The sequence below is a fragment of the Clarias gariepinus genome, chromosome 22, assembly GCF_024256425.1.
Source record: "Clarias gariepinus isolate MV-2021 ecotype Netherlands chromosome 22, CGAR_prim_01v2, whole genome shotgun sequence".
In the NCBI taxonomy this organism is placed as follows: Eukaryota; Metazoa; Chordata; class Actinopteri; order Siluriformes; family Clariidae; genus Clarias; species Clarias gariepinus.
In genome coordinates this window covers 7,584,338-7,605,673 of record NC_071121.1, presented here as the reverse complement: position 1 = coordinate 7,605,673, position 21,336 = coordinate 7,584,338, and the positions used below count along the sequence as shown (strand labels likewise).

Sequence of the window (21,336 nt, the reverse complement as noted above, 5' to 3'; positions counted from 1 at the left end):
GCGCACAAATGTCAATGTCACACTCATAAAACATTACTGAAATCTTTCACACAACTGTCTCAGAGCGTGACAGAGACAGACAGCAGCAGAGCGATGCCAAGGAAGGCATGAATCGAGCCAGCAGGTCTGTGCTGGAAGACTTAAATTTTGGTCTGAAAATATGACACAAGAAAGCCTTGTAAAAGATGTAAAAATCTTAAAGTTAAGACGGTGCGTAATACAATTTAGATTTTTTTTTTCTATTCTGTTCGACATGATCAATCTGATCTCTTAGATTTCAACAAAATCTGCTCTTTAATTCCGAACACATTGCACAGAAACTCGTAGAACAATCAAACCCATATTTGCATTCTGGATGCATTTCAACAGCTCCCTGCTCCATTCCTCTCGTATAGCCAGCTGGATAATGACATGAGGGAGGTTTCCTGGGGAAACATGCACGCCGAGCAACAGCCGAATCAAAAGCTGTGCACATTTTTTATGCTCACACACTCTGACACACGTTGTATCAGCATTTTGTATTTTTCTTTTTTATGCATTTCATAAAGATAGTACTTAGACAGGCCATTGTATTTTTATTGCACATGGATTATTTGAAACATCTCAAGCTTCAATCGAATATTCAGTCACATTGTTTGCCATCACTTGTGAGCAGTAGGATGCCCAGGGTGTTTAGACATGGGAAGACACGACTGAATTTGCCAAATTTTTAATTCGTTCTTAAGGGCAAAATAATATAAGATCCATCCAGCACCACTCATTGTTAACACTTACAGTATATACACTTTCTTCCATTCCCACACTAGGGGGAAAGAGAGAGAGAGATGAAGCCAGATCAGAAGGGATGCCCAGATGGGCCAGGATGCGCAGCGATAAAACAGCAGATGTCCAGAGAAGCTTTCACACTCTGCTATTGCCCTTGAGTCCTGCTCATCTTTGCAGAGATCCTGAGTGACAGCATAGTCCATCCGGAGACTTCTCAGCAACCTCACCCAGGTCTGGACACCCACTGTTACACCACAGAAGCACACACGCACATCCACACACTCACTATAAGTGTGCACCATTGCTGCTGCATGCATCTGGTCTGCTCCCAGTGTGAGCTTGAGTCTCTTTTTTGGCCTGCACTCGGGATCTACATAGGATTAGGAGGTGGTCCTGATTTCAATAAATGCATGCCAGAAGTGGGATAAAACTTGAGATGCAGATGGTAAATAGCAGTCATTACTCCACACACCCCCATGATTCATCTCTCAGACTAATGCTGGCGTTTCTAATAGATCTGCTAATGCTCCAAACATATGGGGAGAGGAGAGGCTTTGTTGGCAACAGCACCACACTTTTTCATCATGCCCAAAGCTCCAACCACTCTCTTCCACACTCTAGTGGTCATACCAAATGTAGCAGTTTGTTCATTAGCAGTGCAATTTAAATGCAGCAAAATAGTATGTCTATTTTTGTTTCCCCGAAGGCCTTGACTAAAATAATAATAATAATAATAATAATAGTGAGGTGTTTTTTTTTATTTCACTTTTAAGCTAAATAAATGAACAGCACTCTCGAACATTAAGTGGCAAACATTTGCATAGAATGACTTTTTTTCTAGGCACTCAAAATAATTAATTGCATTTATCAAAGAAGTAAAAATGCAAGGTATAATGCAGACATATTTGTTGCTTCATACATCAATCAGCCATAGCATTAAAAGCACTGACAGGTGACGTGAATAACATTGATTATGTCCTTATTTTGACACCTGTCACGAGGTAGAATATATTAGGCAGCAAGTGAACAGTCAGTTCTTGCAGTTGACATGCTAGAAGCAAAAAAAAAAAAAAAAGGCAAGCATAATGATCTGAGGGACTTTACCAAGGGCAATAATGTGATGGCTAAAAAGCTATGTTCAAGCATCCATCTCCAAACATGCAGGTGTTCTGGGGTGTTCCTAGTAGGCAGTGGTTAGTACCTACCAAACGTAGTCCAAGGAAATGGTAACAAACATGAGTCATGAGCATCCAAGGCATCCATTAATCCACACGGAAAGCAAAGACTAGCCTGTGTGGTTCAATCCCACAAAGGTGCTTCTGTAGCACAATTTATTTAAGAATCACAGCTTGCTGTGTATTGGGCTGAATAACCACTGACGTGACTATTCCACTGCTGAAAGCTCCTACAATGTAACATTAACATTGTACATCAACATCAGAACCGGACCATGGAGCAATGAAAGAAGGTGTCGTCATCATTATGTGGATGGCTGGGTGAGAGGGCCTCACTTACCTGGCCAATAGATGGCTCCAGGATATGCACAATTGGAAAAAGGTATGAAAGGCAATGTTGTGCTGAAAAACCCTGGGTTGAGGAATGAATTCCTTTGGATGGTACTTTGAAATGTGACACCTAGCAGAAATTGTTGCAAAACAAGGATTCCCTGGTGGGGTAGGTTGGCATCTTTCATCAGGATAATGCACATGTGACCTAATGCAAAATAATTTCCCAAAGGTTTGGGGAACGTGACAAAGAGTTCAAGGTGTTGACTTGGCCTTTAAAACACTTAATCTGATCAAGCATCTGTTGGACTAAGAAGTCTGATCCCACGAGTCCCCCACCTTACAACTTACAGGATTTAAAGGATCAGCAGCTACTACTGTGGTGCCAGATACCATAGTACACCTTGTGGAGGTCTTGTGGAGTGCATACCTTAATGGTTCAGAGTTGTTTTGGTGTTTTGGACACAAGCTGAACCTGCACTGTGTTAAGCAGGTGATTTTGATTTGTTATGGACGATCAGGGTAACTTATAACATCTGCAAGTGTTCTCAGGATATTTTAGGAATATGTGGGCCACATCATCTTAAATCTTATCATTTTACAGGCTTAAAAAGCTGATCAGAAGATATGAAATACATCACAGACAGTCACACATAGAAAGAGTGGACATCCATATATAGTGGATAAGTTCTTAAAAATTACAGCTATGTTCTCAAGTCAGGTTGGTCAGAAGGGATTGATTTCTTTTTTACAAAAGCAGATCTGACAATAATGTTAGCTGTAAATCAATCCCCCTGTTTATATAGATTCAGTCGTTTAAATAAGTTATTGCTGTATAAGGCGTAAACTAGACAGGAGGCCTGCTTGTATAGCTGACGCTCTACATAATCTAACATTAATACTATTTAACAAAGAAGAACAAAATTGTATAAGGAAACATTTATTAAACACAGAGAGAGTCTTGAGTTGTTGATCTTTCAGCTGCTCCCATCGAGGGGTCGCCACAGTGGACCACAACAACAAGCACAGGATTTATATCGGAAACCCCTTCTGACACAACCCTCCCATTTTATCCAGGCTTGGGACTGGCACTGCATCCAGTGGCTGGGGTTTGAGCATTGGCTGGGAATAGAACCCATACCTTCCACATTGTAGGTGGGAAACCTAACACTAAGTCTGTAAATTTTACACTTTGGTAAAGTCTCAGTGACATGACAAACTGCTTTTTTTCCTTCTTAACCTAAAGACAATAGTGAGACAGCTGCGGGGATGCATGTTTATAGCAAATGTGTTTTGTGGACATAATGCAGCATACATTGGTACTGTACATTGATTAAAAAAATTATTATCGCAATTTAAAAAAAATCAAACCTTTTGGGTAATAAAAATAATCAGCTACAGTAACACTTTCTTACATTTATAATATAAATGTGGATTTAAATGGATATAGTTTTGTTTTGTTGTTTTTTATGTAAAATGCAAGACCATCTGTGAAACCTAAATGTGTTATCTATACGAATGTAATTGCTATTCATCATCATCATCATGTCCTACGGGCAGACAAACTTTTGTACTCCAGTGCAACATGCAACCCATCTGTTGTTTTGCACAATGTGTAATTCATCCATTACTAGGGTTTAAAGAAGCACCACTGATATTATTTAGGTGACGCATTGTTTTCAGCAACCGGAAATTTAATTTCATGCGTATCATCTGTTTGTCAGACGACAAAATAATATATTGTGTAGAACTTTTGATTGTGCAAAATAACAGAACATAATTATGAGGATAAAATCTTCCCTTTATTTCTCTGTATAATCCCCTGCTACACTAATGCACCGTCAAGGTAGAACATTTTCTTAGTACATCAGAGCCATGATCGGATTATCTGCTTCTCATCTGAACTGCTGGACTCCAAGGAACATCTTTAATGGTCCAAACATGTGGAAATAGCTTGAAGTAAGGTCAGGAATATATGGGGGTTGTGACACTAACTCCCAGCTGAGTTCCTGTAAAGAGCAAGGGGTGTTGTAAAATATTGTGCATAAAGTGTGTACAGTTCCCACAGATGCACCTCTTCCGCAAGTTGAAAACAAGTTCAAATATTAAAGGATCAGGTGTTACATCGCAAGTTCTGGTTTGCCTTGAAGGCAGTAGTATATGTATACATAGTATACCTTTAAAATGCACATAATGTGGGGTTGAAGGAAAGCTGAGAGCTAAGTGTTGAATATCTTATTGTTGAATTAAAATACTTCAGAAAATGTCCTTTTACAGATGACTGAAAAAAAGATAAAGTCAACATGTGGTTGACGGTTCTTGCTGATTGTCTGATCTTATCATCCAACACCAATTGCTACTGAATAACCGTTATTCTGTTTTTTTCATACATAATGCACAGGGGTGGAAAATAGTTACTTAAAAGTATAAAAATTTAATGCAAGTATCCAGCCAAACAATGTAAGTAATATAAGTAGAATGTACTGAAGTATTAAAATATAAGCGTAAATGTTTATACCTAATAAATGTAAGTTATATATCGTATACTCATCTGAATTTTTTTTTTTTATCAAAAACTTTTATAAAGTTAATTCTAAAGCATGATATCAATATATGATCCTTTGCATTAGCTAGAATTTGACTCTGGAGTACACCTCCAGAGGCCCTGCGGAGCCATGCCCGAGGGGACAGAGCTGCCCCAGGGGGTGCAACGGGAACCCAAAACTTAGGTGGTTTTAATGTTAATAGGATTTTATGTTATAGTTAATTAGTGTAGGTAGAATAAGAAGTTACAATTAAGAATCGTCCACCCTGCTAATGCACAAGGTTTAGCTATTGAATGATGCACAATTTCCAACTGTCTTTACTGACATCGTTCTCACAGATCTGGATACCACATTCTGCCATTTGATTGTCACTTTAACCATTAGTCCTACTGCAACACAACCAGTTGAGTAGTGTTTTTGACTAAAGTTTGTGTCATCCTGCTCAAATAATGAACCTTCTTTCGAACTTGGACTACTTAGATCTTTCCCTCTTGCTATCTTGATTGAAACCGAGGTCAATTGGGCATACAGTATAAGACTTTTTTACAAATATGACAGGGCTGGCTAGAATAGATTTTGAGTAAATGGTTCAGTAATGCAGTACAGCTGTCTAAATTTTTTTTTTATCAATATTTCATTTAATAAGGGAAAGAAAGAAATGCAAGATATTAAAAATGGTATGTGGATTGTATCCCATGACAAACATTGAAGAGGTTTGAAGACGTGTTGTCCTGATTTTTGTTGACTGAACAGCAATGCATTTCTATGACATCAAAGTCTATGACCTTTTGTATTTGATTTACAAGATATACCTAATAATAAACTAGCTCAATCACTTTCAGTACATCCCAGAGCCGATCCAGAGAGCATCCCTGGATGTAGAGTAAATACTGCAGCTCGTTTGAAATGATACAGAACCAGTGAACACCTGATGGACACCTATAAAAACCACCAAGCTATTTCATCAATTGAATCAAGAGATAACTAAATTGTTTGGACAACTGACCCAAAAACATTATATATATATATATATATATATATATATATATATATTTTTTTTTTTTTTTTACCAAAGTCCTGACCCCCAAGCACCGTCACCTCCCACATGTTGGGTTGGGGGTTCGAGTTTGACCTCCACACTATTTTTTTATAGTTTGCATGTCTTTATTTATGCTTGATGGGTTTTTTATTTACCCTGGCTTAGAGATGTGTTGTAAGTTGATTGATGTTTCCGAATGGCCTGTAGTGCATGATTGGGTGTGTGCTTGTGCCCTGCAATAGTTTAGCCTGAAATCTTACTATGGTATGTACTATAGTTTACTATGGTAATCTACAGTATATACCGTAAGATAGATAGATTAATCCCGAAGGAAATTTCGAACATTTAGTAGCTTAGGATAGTAACATACAGTAATAGACAAAAGATGTCACTGCAATTGCAGATCATCAATATACTGTATAGTGTAGACCAAAAAACATGGAAAGACAACCATGCTACTACCGACAGAAATGACTTAAAAGAATTAGAATATTTTGTAAAATATGTATAAACTTATAAAGTGAATGAAAAGTAAATCGGTGAATGCAAATGAATATTAGTGTATAGATGAGTGCAAACTGAGATGTACAACGAGTTATAGTCATTAGAAGTGACAGCAGTAATAGACACAGTAATGCCATATTGTTTTAGTCGTACTTCAGACATTACTACGGAAGGTGCCATAGGACTTTATATATAAAGTACCAGGGTAGATAGATACTATGGCACTTCAGTGGGTACCATGGTAGTTCTATGGTACTTTGGGTACAACACATATGGTTGCGACCCCAATTTTGGGAACCCCTGGGTTAAAGTAGGTCTTTTTATTAAGTCATTTGTTGCCCTGCACCTTAATTCAATTTAGATGTACTGCACTTCTTAACAATGGACTCTGACACAAAGCAACAAACATCATATTCTCCTGATTTCTCTGGATCAGAAAGTTCAATCCAAAGGTCATCCAAGAAAAAAAGACAAAAAACGCTCTGGAGTCAAGAGTCATTGCAAAAGGTCCAGCAATGGCTTTCTGACATCTGAACCCACATCCTGTTTATAATAAAAACAAACAGGATTCAAAAACCCACAATGGGAGAGAAAAACCCAATAAAAAAACATAACCACTAAAGAGAATGTCTTGAGGTTCCAAGTGTAATTTCTCATACAGCTGTAATACCAAAAGAAACACATGTTGGGATTTACGCCTTAAGGGATTTGAAGTCATTATACTAGCTGTACAGGATAAAACGAATTTCCCATAGAATTCAGTCTTCTGTAGAAACTGCTCGGCCTTTTACTGGCCAAGTTGCTCAGAATAAATGATTGCATGTGAATCGCATCAATATTTAGAATAAACTACATATCTCTACATCATGCATTATTCTTTAACAGTTTTCAACTGCCTGGCTGGACTCCTGATGTCTTAGTGACTTCACAAGAGAGAGCAGAGCTGCAAATCAATCAATTATGCAGCGAGAGCCTTCACTTCCTGTCAGAATTTACAAAGCAGTTTGTGCAAAGACTCCTTATGCGAGCAATAAAAACCTCTCAGGCTGCAAAGCAACTGAACGTAAGTCTTTATTCAAGTATGAAAACATAAAGCACATATTGTAGCAGACATGTTGTCATGTACAAATCAACACAGTCATATAGGCAAGTTATGAACTTTGTATAACAATCGATTATCTTTAAGAGGTTTATTTCTTTCTGTTTTTAACATGAACTGCATAGAATTTTGCATGACTGGTGTCACTAAATCATCCAAAAAGGATCTTTGTATTGGTCCCTTAACACAAAATGAGGAGGGAGATTAAACAAAGAGAAACATTTCAGACAGCTTTAGACATAGTGAGTCATTTTTCTTTCCATTTCTTTATAATATTGGTAATTTTAGAGCCAATCAGGCATAATCATTTTTTTTATAAGCAGAAAAGGTTTTAATTTTGTAATAATGAAATAAATAATCGGTTATTTTATATAGGTACTATAATATAATGTTCTTTACTTTTTATCAGAACGTGCTTCTGGCTATAACCAGCGGCCCACCTACTACGAAGAAATTCTTATTCCCGCGTCAGAACATGCTGCGATCTTTAGTAAACCTTCCGATAACAGACTGAATGAGAAAATAAATGTTCTGCATATTTTTTTTTCTTTCTAATTCACTACAGGGATCAACTTCAATGAATCAAATGGCTGTAAAATTGCACCAGGAGTGTGTCAGTATAAATGAAGAAAAAGCTTACTGACATGAAATAAATCCAGCGCCTGCCGTTTGATGGATCTGAGGCTTAAGTGTGATTCTTCCACTGGGAAAGAATCTGATTGTGCCTTTCATTTGATTTGGGAAAGTCTACAGGACTTTTTGTTTTAAATGACATCATATTGAAGTTTGCACAATCAAGTCAACAACAGACATGCAAAAGAAACCATCCAATTTTTTTCTTTTCCTTTTTCTTTCTTTTCCAATTCTTGTCTTTTCCAACCGTTAACCCAAACAAAACTTATCAACTAATTAATAATAGCTGCACAAAAAAATCTATATACTAAAACAAAAGAACTTTCTTCCTGGATGAAAAAAAAAGACATATAGGGATTGACATCACCTCTTAGCTGTTAAACTGGTCCTCTACATCTGCAAAAGGCTGCATATCTGAAAACAGACCAGAATTTAGCTCCAAACATTAACAATTAACATACATATGTGACCGCAAAGTGCCTTGTAGTGCTGCATAAAAAAAAAAAAAAGAATAAATAAAAACACTGCCCAGGATCGGTATAGCTATGGGTTCGCTTTCTTGGCCCAGACAGTAGCTAAAGGATAACAAGTCACAGAAAACCTGCTGGATGGAATAAATAAAAAAAAAAAAAAGCCATTTGCCTAGAACATGGAAACAGTTCCCTACTACACCAGCAGAAAGATGTTAATCAGCACTTACTTCATCTCAGAGTTCAACAAACCACAGAGCTTTAGACTTTGCTCTTAACTTTTCAAAGTGCTGTTTCTGAAACCAATAAACATGTGGAATGCACTGCACTCATTTATAATGTGTCACTTATTGCAAGAAAGCAATCACTTTTTCTTCAAACAAAAAAAGAAACCAATCGACACAAGCTCAGTGTTTGTAAAAAGCCATCTGACCAAACAGGTACTGTAGAATGGCTGTGATTTACATTAACACAGTGAATCACTAGGTATTCTGTGGTCAATCTGATCCACTTGCCAGGTCGCTAGCTGTCCTGATGTGCCGAGTCCCAAAGGATCAGTCAGCCGTTATTCCTTTTTCCCGCAGCTCCTCCGTCACCCGTACGAGGTATGTAGGATCTGGGTAACCAAAGCTGTAACATACAAAGAGCAGATATACAGTACCAGTGAAACGTGTGAACACAAGTTTGGATTGTACTAGCACCATGACCAAACTGGCTCTCATGAAGACCTTCCCAGGAAAGCATTTAGAGTTCATTTAGAGTTACCAGCCTCAGAAATAACCAATTAACAAACAGCAATTTAGATTAGAGCCGTTGTGAAGACTTTATAGTGCATAAGTAGAAAAAACATCTCAATATCAACTGTTAAAAGATTATTGCAAATTTTGGATAACGTCTGCATTGTTAAGTTAGTTAAGTTAAGCCTTTATTCGTCACACATACATTACTGCACAGTGAAATTCTTTATTCTTCATATATCCCAGCTTCTTGTTAGTAGGCAGGGGTCAGAGTGCAGGGTCAGCCATTTTTACGGCGCCCCTGGAGCAGACAGGGTTAAGGGCCTTGCTCAAGGGCCCAACAGCGGCAACCTGGTGGAGCTGGGGCTCGAACCGCAGATCTTCCGATCCGTAACTCAGAGCCTTAACACACTGAGCTACCACTGCCCCCTAATTGTTTTACATTGTTTTACTGTGTAGAAATAAAAATCATGAAAGAACATGGAATTAGATGATGTGTTTTGTGTAGTATAGTGTAAGGTGTATCCATTGTGTACAGATGTTGGTGTTTTGCAGATGACCCAAATTATCTGCTATGTACCAAAAACTCTGGTGAAAATGTCAGCAAATCTTAACCTGTGTGCTAATTTCCAATCCTTAGAACAAGATAACCTTCACAGATTATGACATCAGCACTCTTAAAACAGTATTATTGGATGGCTGACGTCATAGTGCTTGGGCCCTAATAACATTTTTATCATTTGGTCACATTCATACGAACGTGATGCCTCGAAGCATCCAGCTTTTGGAAATAAGTCAAGACCAAAAAGCCTGACAAACAACATGAGAGTTAGTGTTATTGGTGATACCACTTCAGAATCAAAATTCCCATGCTGAGAATTGAAGAACAATTTTTCACTTTTTTTAAAGACTTTTTGGATGGAACAACATCACCGACGGCCCTCAACGAATGTAACAACAGACAGTGTCATAATTAACTTTTAGGCCATACAGTGAGGTAATAATATTTTTTTATTTGATTACCAGATCGTTAGTAAGATGTACACTATAGTCTTGGTTCATAACTAGCAGGCAGAAAGAAAAATGGAATTTTACCACAGAAATTTTACTACTATAGTTTATGTAAGTAGAAGAGGTGACTTTTTCTAACAAGACAAAAGTTTGATGGTTACAATATTTTTTATCATATTGTAACCATAGAGAAAGTTAGAAAAAGTTCCCACTAGCAAAAGCACAAATCCATGTTTCTTTCCCCTTCACTAAACTGGCTTTTCCCCTGGCTTGAATTTCATTCATGTTCAGTCAGAAAAGCATGAGCTTGAGGTATGGGTAGGAAATTCTGAGTAACATCTAGATTTTGAAGTAAATATTTATTGGGAGACATTAATAAAACAAACATAAAGCAAAAAATATAGTTGCAAGCAGCGATGAGCGGGCCCCATAGTGATGATCTATGGATCACCCACATGACAGGGAGTATCACGGCAAAAACTGTTTTTATCAACAATAAATATAAGATGGCACACCTTCGTGGTCCACCCAATATAGCGGTCTTGTGGTGGATATCATTCCATGTGATGACATTATGCATGCCTGTGGTCATAGAGGTTCCTATAGTGAAAACGAGCCGCTGTGCAAAAGCGCGCCGTAGCAGACGCAACACATGGTATATTAAAAATATAGTTGCAAGCAGCGATGAGCGGGCCCAAGCACCTGTGCCATCGCCTCCCAGTGTGACTTTTGAGCACTCTATAAGACCTCTAAAGGCCCAGGATGCTGATGTCACTAAATATGGCACAAGTTTAAGCCATTGTCACGGCTGGACGTTTCTTTTTGGTGTGCCCGGGCGGCGAATACGCACAAGCTTGTGCTGATCGCTGCCAACTGTGTACAACATACAACCTGTGTGCCTTTTGAGTATGTTAAGACCTCCAAAAAGCCTGGGGTGCTGATGTCACTCAATGTGAGCCGGGTCTGGTGGCGATCGTAATGGCGCAGGTGCTTGGGCTGGTCATCGTTTGGCTAGGATGTGTGTGTGTGTGTGTGTGTGTGTGTGTGTGTGTTTGTAGGATGTCTAGTGTGTGTTAGTGTATTTAGGGTGTGTGTAGATTGTATGTAGTATATGTGTGTAGGATGTGTACTGTGTGTATGTAGTGTGGGATGTGAAGTGTGTGTGTGCGTGTAGGATGCGTGTGTGTGTAGGATGTGTACTGTGTGTATGTAGTGTGGGATGTGAAGTGTGTGTGTGCGTGTAGGATGCGTGTGTGTGTAGGATGTGTAATGTATATGTAATGTGTGTCATTGTGTGTGTTTTGCAAATGGCCCAAAATATCTGATCTTCTATTGAGTTGAGAAAATTAATCAGTTCAATGAGAAGTCTAGAAGTGTACCGAGTTTGACATGTATAAGTGTGTATGAGATATGTAACAAAATCTCAGAGCCCAGACTCACAGGCCTCCTAATGGCAGCAGGTTCTAACCTGTGTGCCGATTTCCACACTGTCAAAACTCCAACTAGATAAATATTAAATGAATTAATATTGTATTGTTCAACTTATTTTTTTGTTGAGACAAGAAGTAACATTTTGTTCTTGTTATATCAGTTAACTTATTCTTATGAAAACCTGTTAATTTAAAACATCACTCCGAACATGTAGTTACTCCTGAGAACGACTTAAATGATGAATAAAGTAAAACACTTGAAAATATCAAACCCTTGTAAATATGAAATAGTAAGCAGCTTTAACCCATCATTAGAATTCCAAATTTTGTGTATTTTACACACTCTGGTGGTATACAAGCCCTATTAATATCTTTTATTTATATCATAACTAGATATTCTGTGAAATTTATTTATCTTTGTCTTAACAAGATAGTTCTTGTTCTCTTTAGCTCTGCTGTGGAGGATCCGGGGCAGAGGGGCGACGGCTGGCCTTTTGGAGGGGACCGTAGTCCTTGAGGGTCTGGGTGACTGTGCAGCAGCTTTAGGAGTGATGTTTGGTCAGGTCTGTGCTCTAAACTTAGAATTACAAAAGGATTGGGAGGACATCTATGAAGCAATCCGAACGATTTCTATTGGACTTGGAGAGACATGCTCCCATCTGATTCATATGTTGAGAAACAAACTCTTGTTCCCAAAGACACTTTTGTGTGTTTGACATGTTGGGTAAAAAACTGTTCATCTTTGCTAGTTTTTGGAAACGGATGATATTGCAATATAAAAAAGTGTGTTATCCAGGTATTGTATTTACAGTTAAACAAAAAAGAACCTGTTTTATGCAGATCACTGATTTAACTTTTACTAGTATTGGAAGAATAAGGTTTTTTTAAAGCAGTGATTGTGTGTTTTAATTGTTGGAGTATTGTAAGGTACATTTTTTTTAATAGAAAAACAATCACTTGAAACAGCTAGATCAGTGGGAGTCATCCTATTTTTTAAGTAGATAAAAAGTTGGGCATTTTATCTACTTTATCTACTCAAACCTAGACAAATATAATTGGGCCCACAACCAATACTACTTGAGCTAAGTTGAGTCAACTTAAGGTTTTGAACTGGGTACACGTTGTCTCAACTAAACTGCAATGTAAAGAATTTTGTTTGGCCAGCAAATTTCTCTAAAAGGTTTTGTAAACTTAAAAGAAGCTGTGCAACTTGTTACTAAATCTTTTTTTAAACTGCATGAGTTTTTGAGAATGTTTGGACCTTCAAAAAAGCCAGGATGATTGAAAGAGAAAAGAAATAGAACAAGAGGGCCTTTGCACATTATGACATCAGCACTATTACAACGTGCATTAGAGCGATGGCGATGATGTCATAGTGCTTGGGCCCTAATAATAATACCCACATTATAACATCAGCACTATATGACTATACATGCTGAAATTATTAGTGCTTGGGCCCTAATTTTATGCTGTTGGTCATTTAGCTGCTTAGATCACTCAGGCCAGATATGTCACATCTGCACGGTGTTGGTTTTTACTGGGTTCAAATCTCTACACCACTATGAATTTTCTTTGGATTGTAATCATGGAACCGAATCTTGATTGACTTCTTTAACATCACCATAGTCCTACAACATAAATAATTTAGACGAGGCCAAAATAATTTAGACAAAGAAGACCTTTCTTCAGAAAGGGTTCCTGACTTATACAGCCAGGCCATGTTACAATTCAGCACTCCCTCTGCATATAGTCAAGTGTTGTTAAATTATTAATGTTCCATTATGCTTGGAGTGAAGCAAAATTTCTATGGATCACCCACATGACAGGAAGTATCACGGCAAAAACAGTTTTTATCAACAATAAATATAAGATGGCACACCTTCGTGGTCCACCCAATATAGCGGTCTTGTGGTGGATATCATTCCATGTGATGACATTATGCATGCCTGTGGTCATAGAGGTTCCTATAGTGAAAAGGAGCCGCTGTGCAAAAGCGCGCCGTAGCAGACGCAACACACGGTTACCCTCGGGGCTGTCCGGTAAGTAGGCCACGCGATCAGTGCCTGGATAAAGCACACCAGGGTTTGGGTGCTCTTGCTAAAAAACAAAACAGAACAACACGAAAACTAGTGAAAGACTGCATGTTAATGATCGCTATTTAATTCAGTCAAATGACAAAACAAGACAGCAAACATTAGTTAGGTTGATTACTTACTGACTGGAACCCGGGAGGGAAGCTATAGATAATGCATATGCAGCCATAGCCCTCATGCCCAGGTAATTCTAGACCTGGGTCTCTTTCCACCATCATGCTACCGTTTGCTGGTTGATTTCCAATAAGCTGGCCATAAACAAGCCTGCACACAGGACAAGCCTTCTTCACCTGGAATGCCTGTTCCAGGCAAGTCCGGCAGAACGAGTGGCCACACTTGTCCAAAGTGGTCTTCTCCACCATCTCTCCCATACAGATGGAGCAGATGACACTGTCGTCTTCACTCGACCGGCTTGCTCCTGATGCACAATCCGTCTTTGCTGGAGCGGCACAGGGTTCCGTCTCTGTATTTTTCTTGTACCTTAGCTGCTGCTGCCTCTGGGATCGACGAGGCTGTGGAGGAGGTGGAGGAAGCAAACTCCCTTCGGCATCCATCTCCGCCACCCCGATACAGGGTAACAGAGAGCGCTTTCTCTTTGGAGCCGCTTCCTGTTTGGTCATCTCCTTGCGGGCAGAACGGCACAGGTCAATAAAGGCTTTACGCGTGGCAGCTGAGACTGTCCCTTCCGTCAACCTGGTCCTACCCTCCACAGGTGAGAGTCTTACAGCACAGCAGCCTCCACGCTCTCCACGCCGAACAATTCCAGCACTTAGTCCCTGTTTATCCTCAAAGTCAAGCAGCCAAGACCTCCCGGCTGCTGCCAGGTAATCCCACACAGCCTGAGACACCAGCACCTCATCGCTGCCCTGTCCTGTGCGCACACTCATCTCATCAGATGAAACTAGGCACAGAAATATCAAGGTGAAAAGACACAGCAAAAAGAATAAACTGTGTATTTTATAGTACTAGCATGGATCCATTAAATCTTGTTAAATGAAATGTACAACTATTACTAAGGAGACGATGGGGAAACCAGGCTTATTTGATCAAGGTGACAGACATCATTTTTAGGTTTTTCGACATGATGCATAAATTGCATCAGCAAAAAATAAATGTAAACTAGATTCATATGCATACAACCTAGTGACCTATATTTAAACCCTCTAAGGTGTAGCTGGACCAAAAGATAAATGCATAAGCTATAAATAATACTTTAAACCGCACCCAAAAAATTCCATAAGCAGTTACCTTATCAAATAATTCAAAAATAAAACAAGAAATTAATTACTGCGTTTTTAAATTAAATAACAAATAATACATTTTATCCATTTATAGTCAAATTAATGTTTTGAAAGGTGTGCAACACAAGAATAATATATAACTGGTATAACTAATATTAGTCATTTGCTCTCTCTCTCTCTGTCTCTCTCTCTCACACACACACACACACACACAGACACACCCCCAGAGCCTGTCATTTTACCAAAAAAATGAACTGAACAAAGAACATAAAAATATTAAACATAGAAAACATGAACTAAACATAAAAACAAGGCTTATTTTATTACAGTAATAAAATAATTTATCATAGTAATATCAAGGTATGAAGGTTATAGATGGTGGTACTATAGCTTAGTGGTTAATACTGTTGCCTTGCACATCCAGGTTCGATACTCGCGTCTGAGTCTTGTGTGCATTACGTTTGCACATTCTCCTCGTGCTTGGGGTTTTTTTTTTTTTTTTGGGGGGATATTCTGCCCACTGTCCAAAGACATACAGGTTACACTAACTGGCATTCCCAAATTGCCTGTTGCGCTTGTGAATGTTGACCAGAGGTCATACCACGTCATAAAAATGGGAATAAATACAATGGTAATCACCATTGGCCTTCACAGTCACTAGCTGGACTCCCCTTACTTTGTGGGTTTCTTCCGGGTACTCCGGTTTCCTCCCCCAGTCCAAAGACATGCAGAGTACGCTAATTGGAGTTCCCAAATTGCCCGTTGTGCATGTGAATGTTGACCGGAGGTCTTACCATGGTCGTAAAAATGGGAATAAATACAATGGTAATCACCATTGGCCTCCACAGTCCCTAGCTGGACTCTTTACAGGGAAGAGGTGTCTCACAGGTGAGAGGTGTCTTACAGCACAGCAGCCTCCACACTCTCCACGCCGTATGATTCCAGCACTCAGCCCCTGTTTATCCTCAAAGTCAAGCAGCCAAGATCTCCCGGCTGCTGCCAGGTAATCCCACACAGCCTGAGACACCAGTACCTCATCATTTCCCTGTCTTGTGTGCACACTCATCTCATCAGATGAAACTAGGCACAGAAAAATCAAGGTGAGAAGACACAGTAAAAACAATCCTCACTGTGTTTATATTACTAGCATGGATCCATTAAATCTCTTTAAATGAAATTTGAAACTATTACTAAGGAAACGATAGATAAGCCAGGCTTACTGGATCAAGGTAACTGACATAATGTTCAGGTTTTGTGGCATGATGCATGCATTGCATCAGCAAAAAATGTGAACTAGATTCATATTCATACAACCTAGTGACCTATTTGTAAACCCTCTAAGGTGTAGTTGGACCAATCACCACTGGCCTCCACAGTCCCTAGTTGGACTACAAAGGTTCCTAGATAGATAGATAGGTAGATAGATAAACCTATATAAACTATTTTTCCCCTGAATTTTAATCTCGACACATTTTGTGCACAAATTGCTTTTGCAAAAATATCAGGTCTGAATGTAAACTCAAGTGAACTAACACACATGTTGACCGACAAACATCCGACTTGGCAGCTTTTGCCCCTTCTAGATAAAACACACACATGCCTGTAAACTCTTGAGCAGCGCAGCGCGCGCGGTAAAAAAAAAAAAAAAACCCACAAAGTAAATTGTTACATTGTTACAACACAGGCGCGTGACGTTACCTTTGTGATCGAATAACATGACACAGTGTAACACCTTCTCTCTCTTGTGTCGTGGGGCTAATCAATCAGCACACCTAAATCTCTTCACGGAATATTCGAGACTTTAGGCTGGCTCTGTGTGTGTGTGTGTGTGTGTGTGTGTGTGACAGCATCAGCCGCCGTCAAATATCAACAGGCGCTCGCAGCGCGGAGCGGAACCGAATCAGCTGTTTGCAAACGGTACAAAAACACCGGATAAACAACAAAGAGCTCTCTCTCTCTCTTTCGCTCTCTCTCCGCCTCCTCTTTCTCTCAACCAAGTGCAAACATCCGGCACCACACAGCAGCCTATATTATTATTATTATTATTATTATTATTATTTATGTTATTAATTAATTAAGGGAGCAAAAATATATATCTTTTACCTTGTGATCCCATAAATTCGCCTTTAACAGCAGGTTTGAATATTACCCTGTTACAGAAACCATATAAATTTAGTGACACTTCAAGTAAGTCATACAACTTTATATTAAACAAGTCACTATTTTAAACAAAAGCATTTTTATTATTATTATTATTATTATTATTATGTAGAAGGCGTGCATCTCACCTCCTGTGCTGCCGGAAGAGCTCGCTATAGGGTGGATGATGATCTATGTTTGGAAAGCGGTTAAGGTCCGATGGAAGCATAAAGACAAACGTTGCATTTGTTTCACCTTTATGACGCAATAGTTACACCGGATCCTGACCGATGCATTTCTTTTTCTTTTTGGTTAACGTGATCTCCTCTCTCACGTCAAGCCCTTGTAACGTCCACAGTCCTCCAGGTTACCGCACGAGCACTGGCTCTGTCTCGTTGTTCAGCTCTCTGACCGCGTCCCATCCTAGCACACCGAGGATTCCCGAAACCATGTCAGGATCACCGTGTTGTATTATTTTTGGTTAAGTCTCCGGTAACGCGATGTGGGTGTCATCTTGCCTTGGTCTAGTTTCCAGGACCCGTGATGAGGGAAGCAGGAAGTTCGTCACTCGGATCAGTGAACGGCGCCATTTTGAATGGCAGCTTTTCACTTCAGGTGTCGGATTAGTTTAAGATTTGTGGATGTGTGCATGATCGATTCCCATTAACGTATATACTAAATAAAAAAAATAAAATAAAAAGTAGATCTCATTTTTAGTTTTGGCCTGTATAACTAACATTAGAGCAAACTGGATGATGCTATTTTGGTCACATATATGTACACACACACACACACACACACATCTTTATATTATTTCTATATTTATATATTTTTGGCCGTGGCCAAAAGTTTTGAGAAAAACACAACAATTACTTTTCACAAGGTCTGCTTTTGCAGTGGTTTTAGACCTTTTTATCAGATGGTATACTAAAGTATAATTACATGCGTCCATATGTGTTAAAGGTTTTTATTAACAATTACATTAAGCTTATGCAAAGATTCAATATTTGACATGATGACCCTTCTTTTCCAAGACCTCTACAATTTGCCTTGGCGTGCTGTCAGGTAACTCCCGGCCCACATCCTGACTGATGGCAGCCCGTTCTTGCATAATCAATGCTTTCAGTTTGTCAGAATTTGTGGATTTGCGTTTGCCCTCTTAAGGATTGACCAAACATTTTCAATAAGATTCTGGGGAGATTCCTGGCCCTGAACCCAAAATTTTTCTGTGCTACTTAGTTACCACTTTTGCCATATGACAAGGTGCTCCATCATACTGGAAAAAGCATTGTTTGTCACTAGCTGTTCTTGGATGATTGGGCTCTCTGTCATTCTTAAGAACTAAATCATAATTGATTTGGTCTATAATTAATTTTATAACCTGGTCAACTCAGCATAACAAAATAGTTTTTTCAAACCTACTTACGATTATTTTTATTTTATTTAATAAAGTGTCCCCACTAGAACTGTTCTTGTCCAGAAAAAGGGTTCATCTTTTCAAATTGCAAAAAAATTGACTATAATTTATTTAAAAACACTTATTGTGTGCTAATTTAAATAAGTACATATTAATTAATTAATGGCTCCAATGTTTCAGCAGTTCTTACTGTTGTAAGAGCTGTCGCTGTAAATGCTCTGCAGTCTAATCCAGGGTTTCAGTAGCCCAGATCACAGACTGACATCCACATTTTCGCCGCAGATAACACTACCTTGTTGGTTGCATTGTTTTACAAAAAATGTAGCTGCTATAATGCAAAACAAGTTAGTCCTCTTATCATTTACATTACAGCAGCTACACATTTTATTTGCTATTGCTTTATTTGTTATTAATCTTAAATTATATGCAATTTTGTCTTGCTTTCCTGGGTTGGTCTTCATGAGAGCCAGCTTCATTATGGTGCCTGATGGGTTTTGCAAAAGCCCTTGACAATAATGTTCTTGCAAGAACTTTCCCAGAACACCTGACCCTGGTGTCTTAAAATAACAAGTGACTATTATTGATGTTGTTGTTGTTATTACCTAATTCCATAATTACATATGTTATTTAATAGTTTTGAACTCTCTATTATTCCTACTTTAAGAATGTAGAAAATAAATCCTAAACATTGAATTAGAAGCTGTGTCCATACTTTTGACTTGTACTGTATAACATTATTACTTTAGATGATAAATGAAAACTTTTATGTATGTATTTACATGGTGAGTATATATACACTTATAAGTGAAATATAACTATTTACATCAAATATAACATCCTTTACATTAGTGCAGTTCCCCTGTATACTTCTTCCCCTAGTCATATTTTCCACTCATAATAAACTTGTAGTATCAAATCAGGTGTTATGTTTGTAACTGTACTTTAAATGTTTGTTTAATTAAATAATAATTGTGCTTTGGATTTGTCTAGTACTGTACACCTTCTTTCATGAAATACATCCTAAAAGCCTAGCTAGCTAGATAGATTGTAACAATATAATCATGCAGTTGCATTTGACCTGTGTAGTTGCATCACAGGCCAATCTCAGTTAAGTAGGCAGTGTCATCATCAACTATTATGTCATACTGGAGGTAATAATATATCTTCATTGATTTCCTAATCATGTAGTCGGTTTGAGGACTTGCTGTTTTTTAAAGTGAAAAATCTTAACCCGACCACTTTATCAGCATAGAGATTGCAATTTTTGAAAAACACCAGAACAACAATAGTTGCAACTCACTCAGCAACAAATACGACAGGCAGAGTTAATGGCTACTGAAACCCCGGAGCAGACTAAAGAATGTTTATGATGAAAAAACTTTGTTCCAATTTTACAAAAAAAAAAAAAGTCAAATTAGCCTCAGACAGTCAGAGCTTAATGCCAGAAAGAATTCCTGTGGGAGACGACACATGCTTCGTCAGAAACAAATAAGAAAAAACAGAATATAATATACATACATATTAAACTCACACACACACACACACACACACACACACGTGTATCAAGATGATTAGATTTTGTCAAGGAAAAACTCCCTGAGATGGCAATAGAAAGAAACCTTGAGATAAATCAGACTCAACAAGGAAACCATCCTCATTTGGGTGATAACGAATAGCAGGAATTGATCCACAGTCATGTTGGAATTTGCTCACTTTTTCTGAAAAGTGAGAGAAGTGCAACAAGAGAGTGCTTTAAGACTGAGGTAATGAAGGTCAGTGCAGAATAGTGTACATTATGGGTAAATAAATCTGACTGTGAATAACAGTGTGACTATTATGAAGGAGCGCTACATGTATATTGGTATGATGAGTAGTGGTTGAGGGACTAGTATGACCATGTATCCCGATCACATCCACAGGCACCATGAACAGGTGTGAAAACAAAGTAAGGGAACAAAGCAAAGCATTACAAAACCTAACACTTTTATCCTATATTAACTGAACCTGGGCCTTCCTACCTACCACAAAACACAAATTCTGTTTGATTTGTGTTTGAACAAGTAGTTGCATCACAGGCGAACCTCAGTGAAGTAGGTAGTGTCATCATCAACGATTATGTCATACTGTGAGGTAATAATATATCTTCATTTGATTTCCTGATCAGACAGTTGGTTCGAGGACTTGCTGTTTTTTAAAGTGAAAAATCTTAACCTGACCACTTCATCAGCAGAGTGATTGCAATTTTTGCAAACATCTTAAACACCAGAACAACAAGAGTTGCGACTCACTGAAACCCCAGAGCAGACTGAAAAAATGTCTATAGCGAAACAACAGTTCGGAGTCCAGAGCATCTACAGTGACAGTGCATACGATGAGCAAAAGAAACCCACCTACTGGATGCCAACCATCGTTAAACAAGAACAAGAAACGCCCGATCAGACTGTGAATCATTTACAGCAACAGAGCATAGAACATGAATGCGAGTGGAGCCGCAGGTAAGCTTCAACTAAATCTGAAAACCTTTGGAAGATATTTTTGCTAAAAAGTTAATGTCTCCTATGTATGGAGATATTTGAGACACTTGGTTGTTGACCATAGTATCTGTTTGGTATCAGGATCACTTGTTACTGGGTGACAGTGTTGTTATCTCTATTATCGCTATAAGGGTGAAAGATTTGTTATCGGGATAACCCTTGCTCCAACCAGG

The 21,336-nt window shown here is 38.5% G+C and overlaps 1 protein-coding gene across 7 annotated transcripts; it reads right to left on the bottom strand.

The window, feature by feature from the left end:
• Nucleotides 1–7,412: 7,412 nt before the first annotated feature.
• Nucleotides 7,413–17,839, bottom strand: dtx3 (deltex E3 ubiquitin ligase 3). 7 transcript variants are annotated; one of them, XM_053483056.1, is made up of 5 exons: nt 17,362–17,837; nt 17,177–17,223; nt 13,955–14,733; nt 13,619–13,836; nt 7,413–9,191 (listed from the first exon to the last, which is right to left on the bottom strand). In XM_053483056.1, exons 1-5 carry the CDS (start codon nt 17,439–17,441, stop codon nt 9,116–9,118), a joined length of 1,200 nt encoding a protein of 399 aa, XP_053339031.1. In that variant the 5' UTR covers nt 17,442–17,837; the 3' UTR covers nt 7,413–9,115. The 7 variants fall into 7 exon arrangements, with proteins under 7 accessions (XP_053339031.1, XP_053339026.1, XP_053339029.1 ...); XM_053483051.1 differs by lacking the exon at nt 7,413–9,191 and adding an exon at nt 15,713–16,153 and having other exon boundaries at nt 13,287–13,836; nt 17,362–17,453; XM_053483054.1 differs by lacking the exon at nt 7,413–9,191 and adding an exon at nt 15,907–16,153 and having other exon boundaries at nt 13,287–13,836; nt 17,362–17,453.
• Between the last annotated feature and the right edge of the window lie 3,497 nt (nt 17,840–21,336).

Coding starts and splice junctions, on each gene's coding strand:
- dtx3 (XM_053483050.1), bottom strand. CDS start 17,441: ATGCTTCCATCGGACCTTAACCGCTTTCCAAACATAGATCATCATCCA. Junction 14,734..17,176: donor CGAATTTATGGGATCACAAG/GTAAAAGATATA, acceptor TTCTGTGCCTAG/TTTCATCTGATGAGATGAGT. Junction 13,837..13,954: donor TCCCTCCCGGGTTCCAGTCA/GTAAGTAATCAA, acceptor TTTGTTTTTTAG/CAAGAGCACCCAAACCCTGG.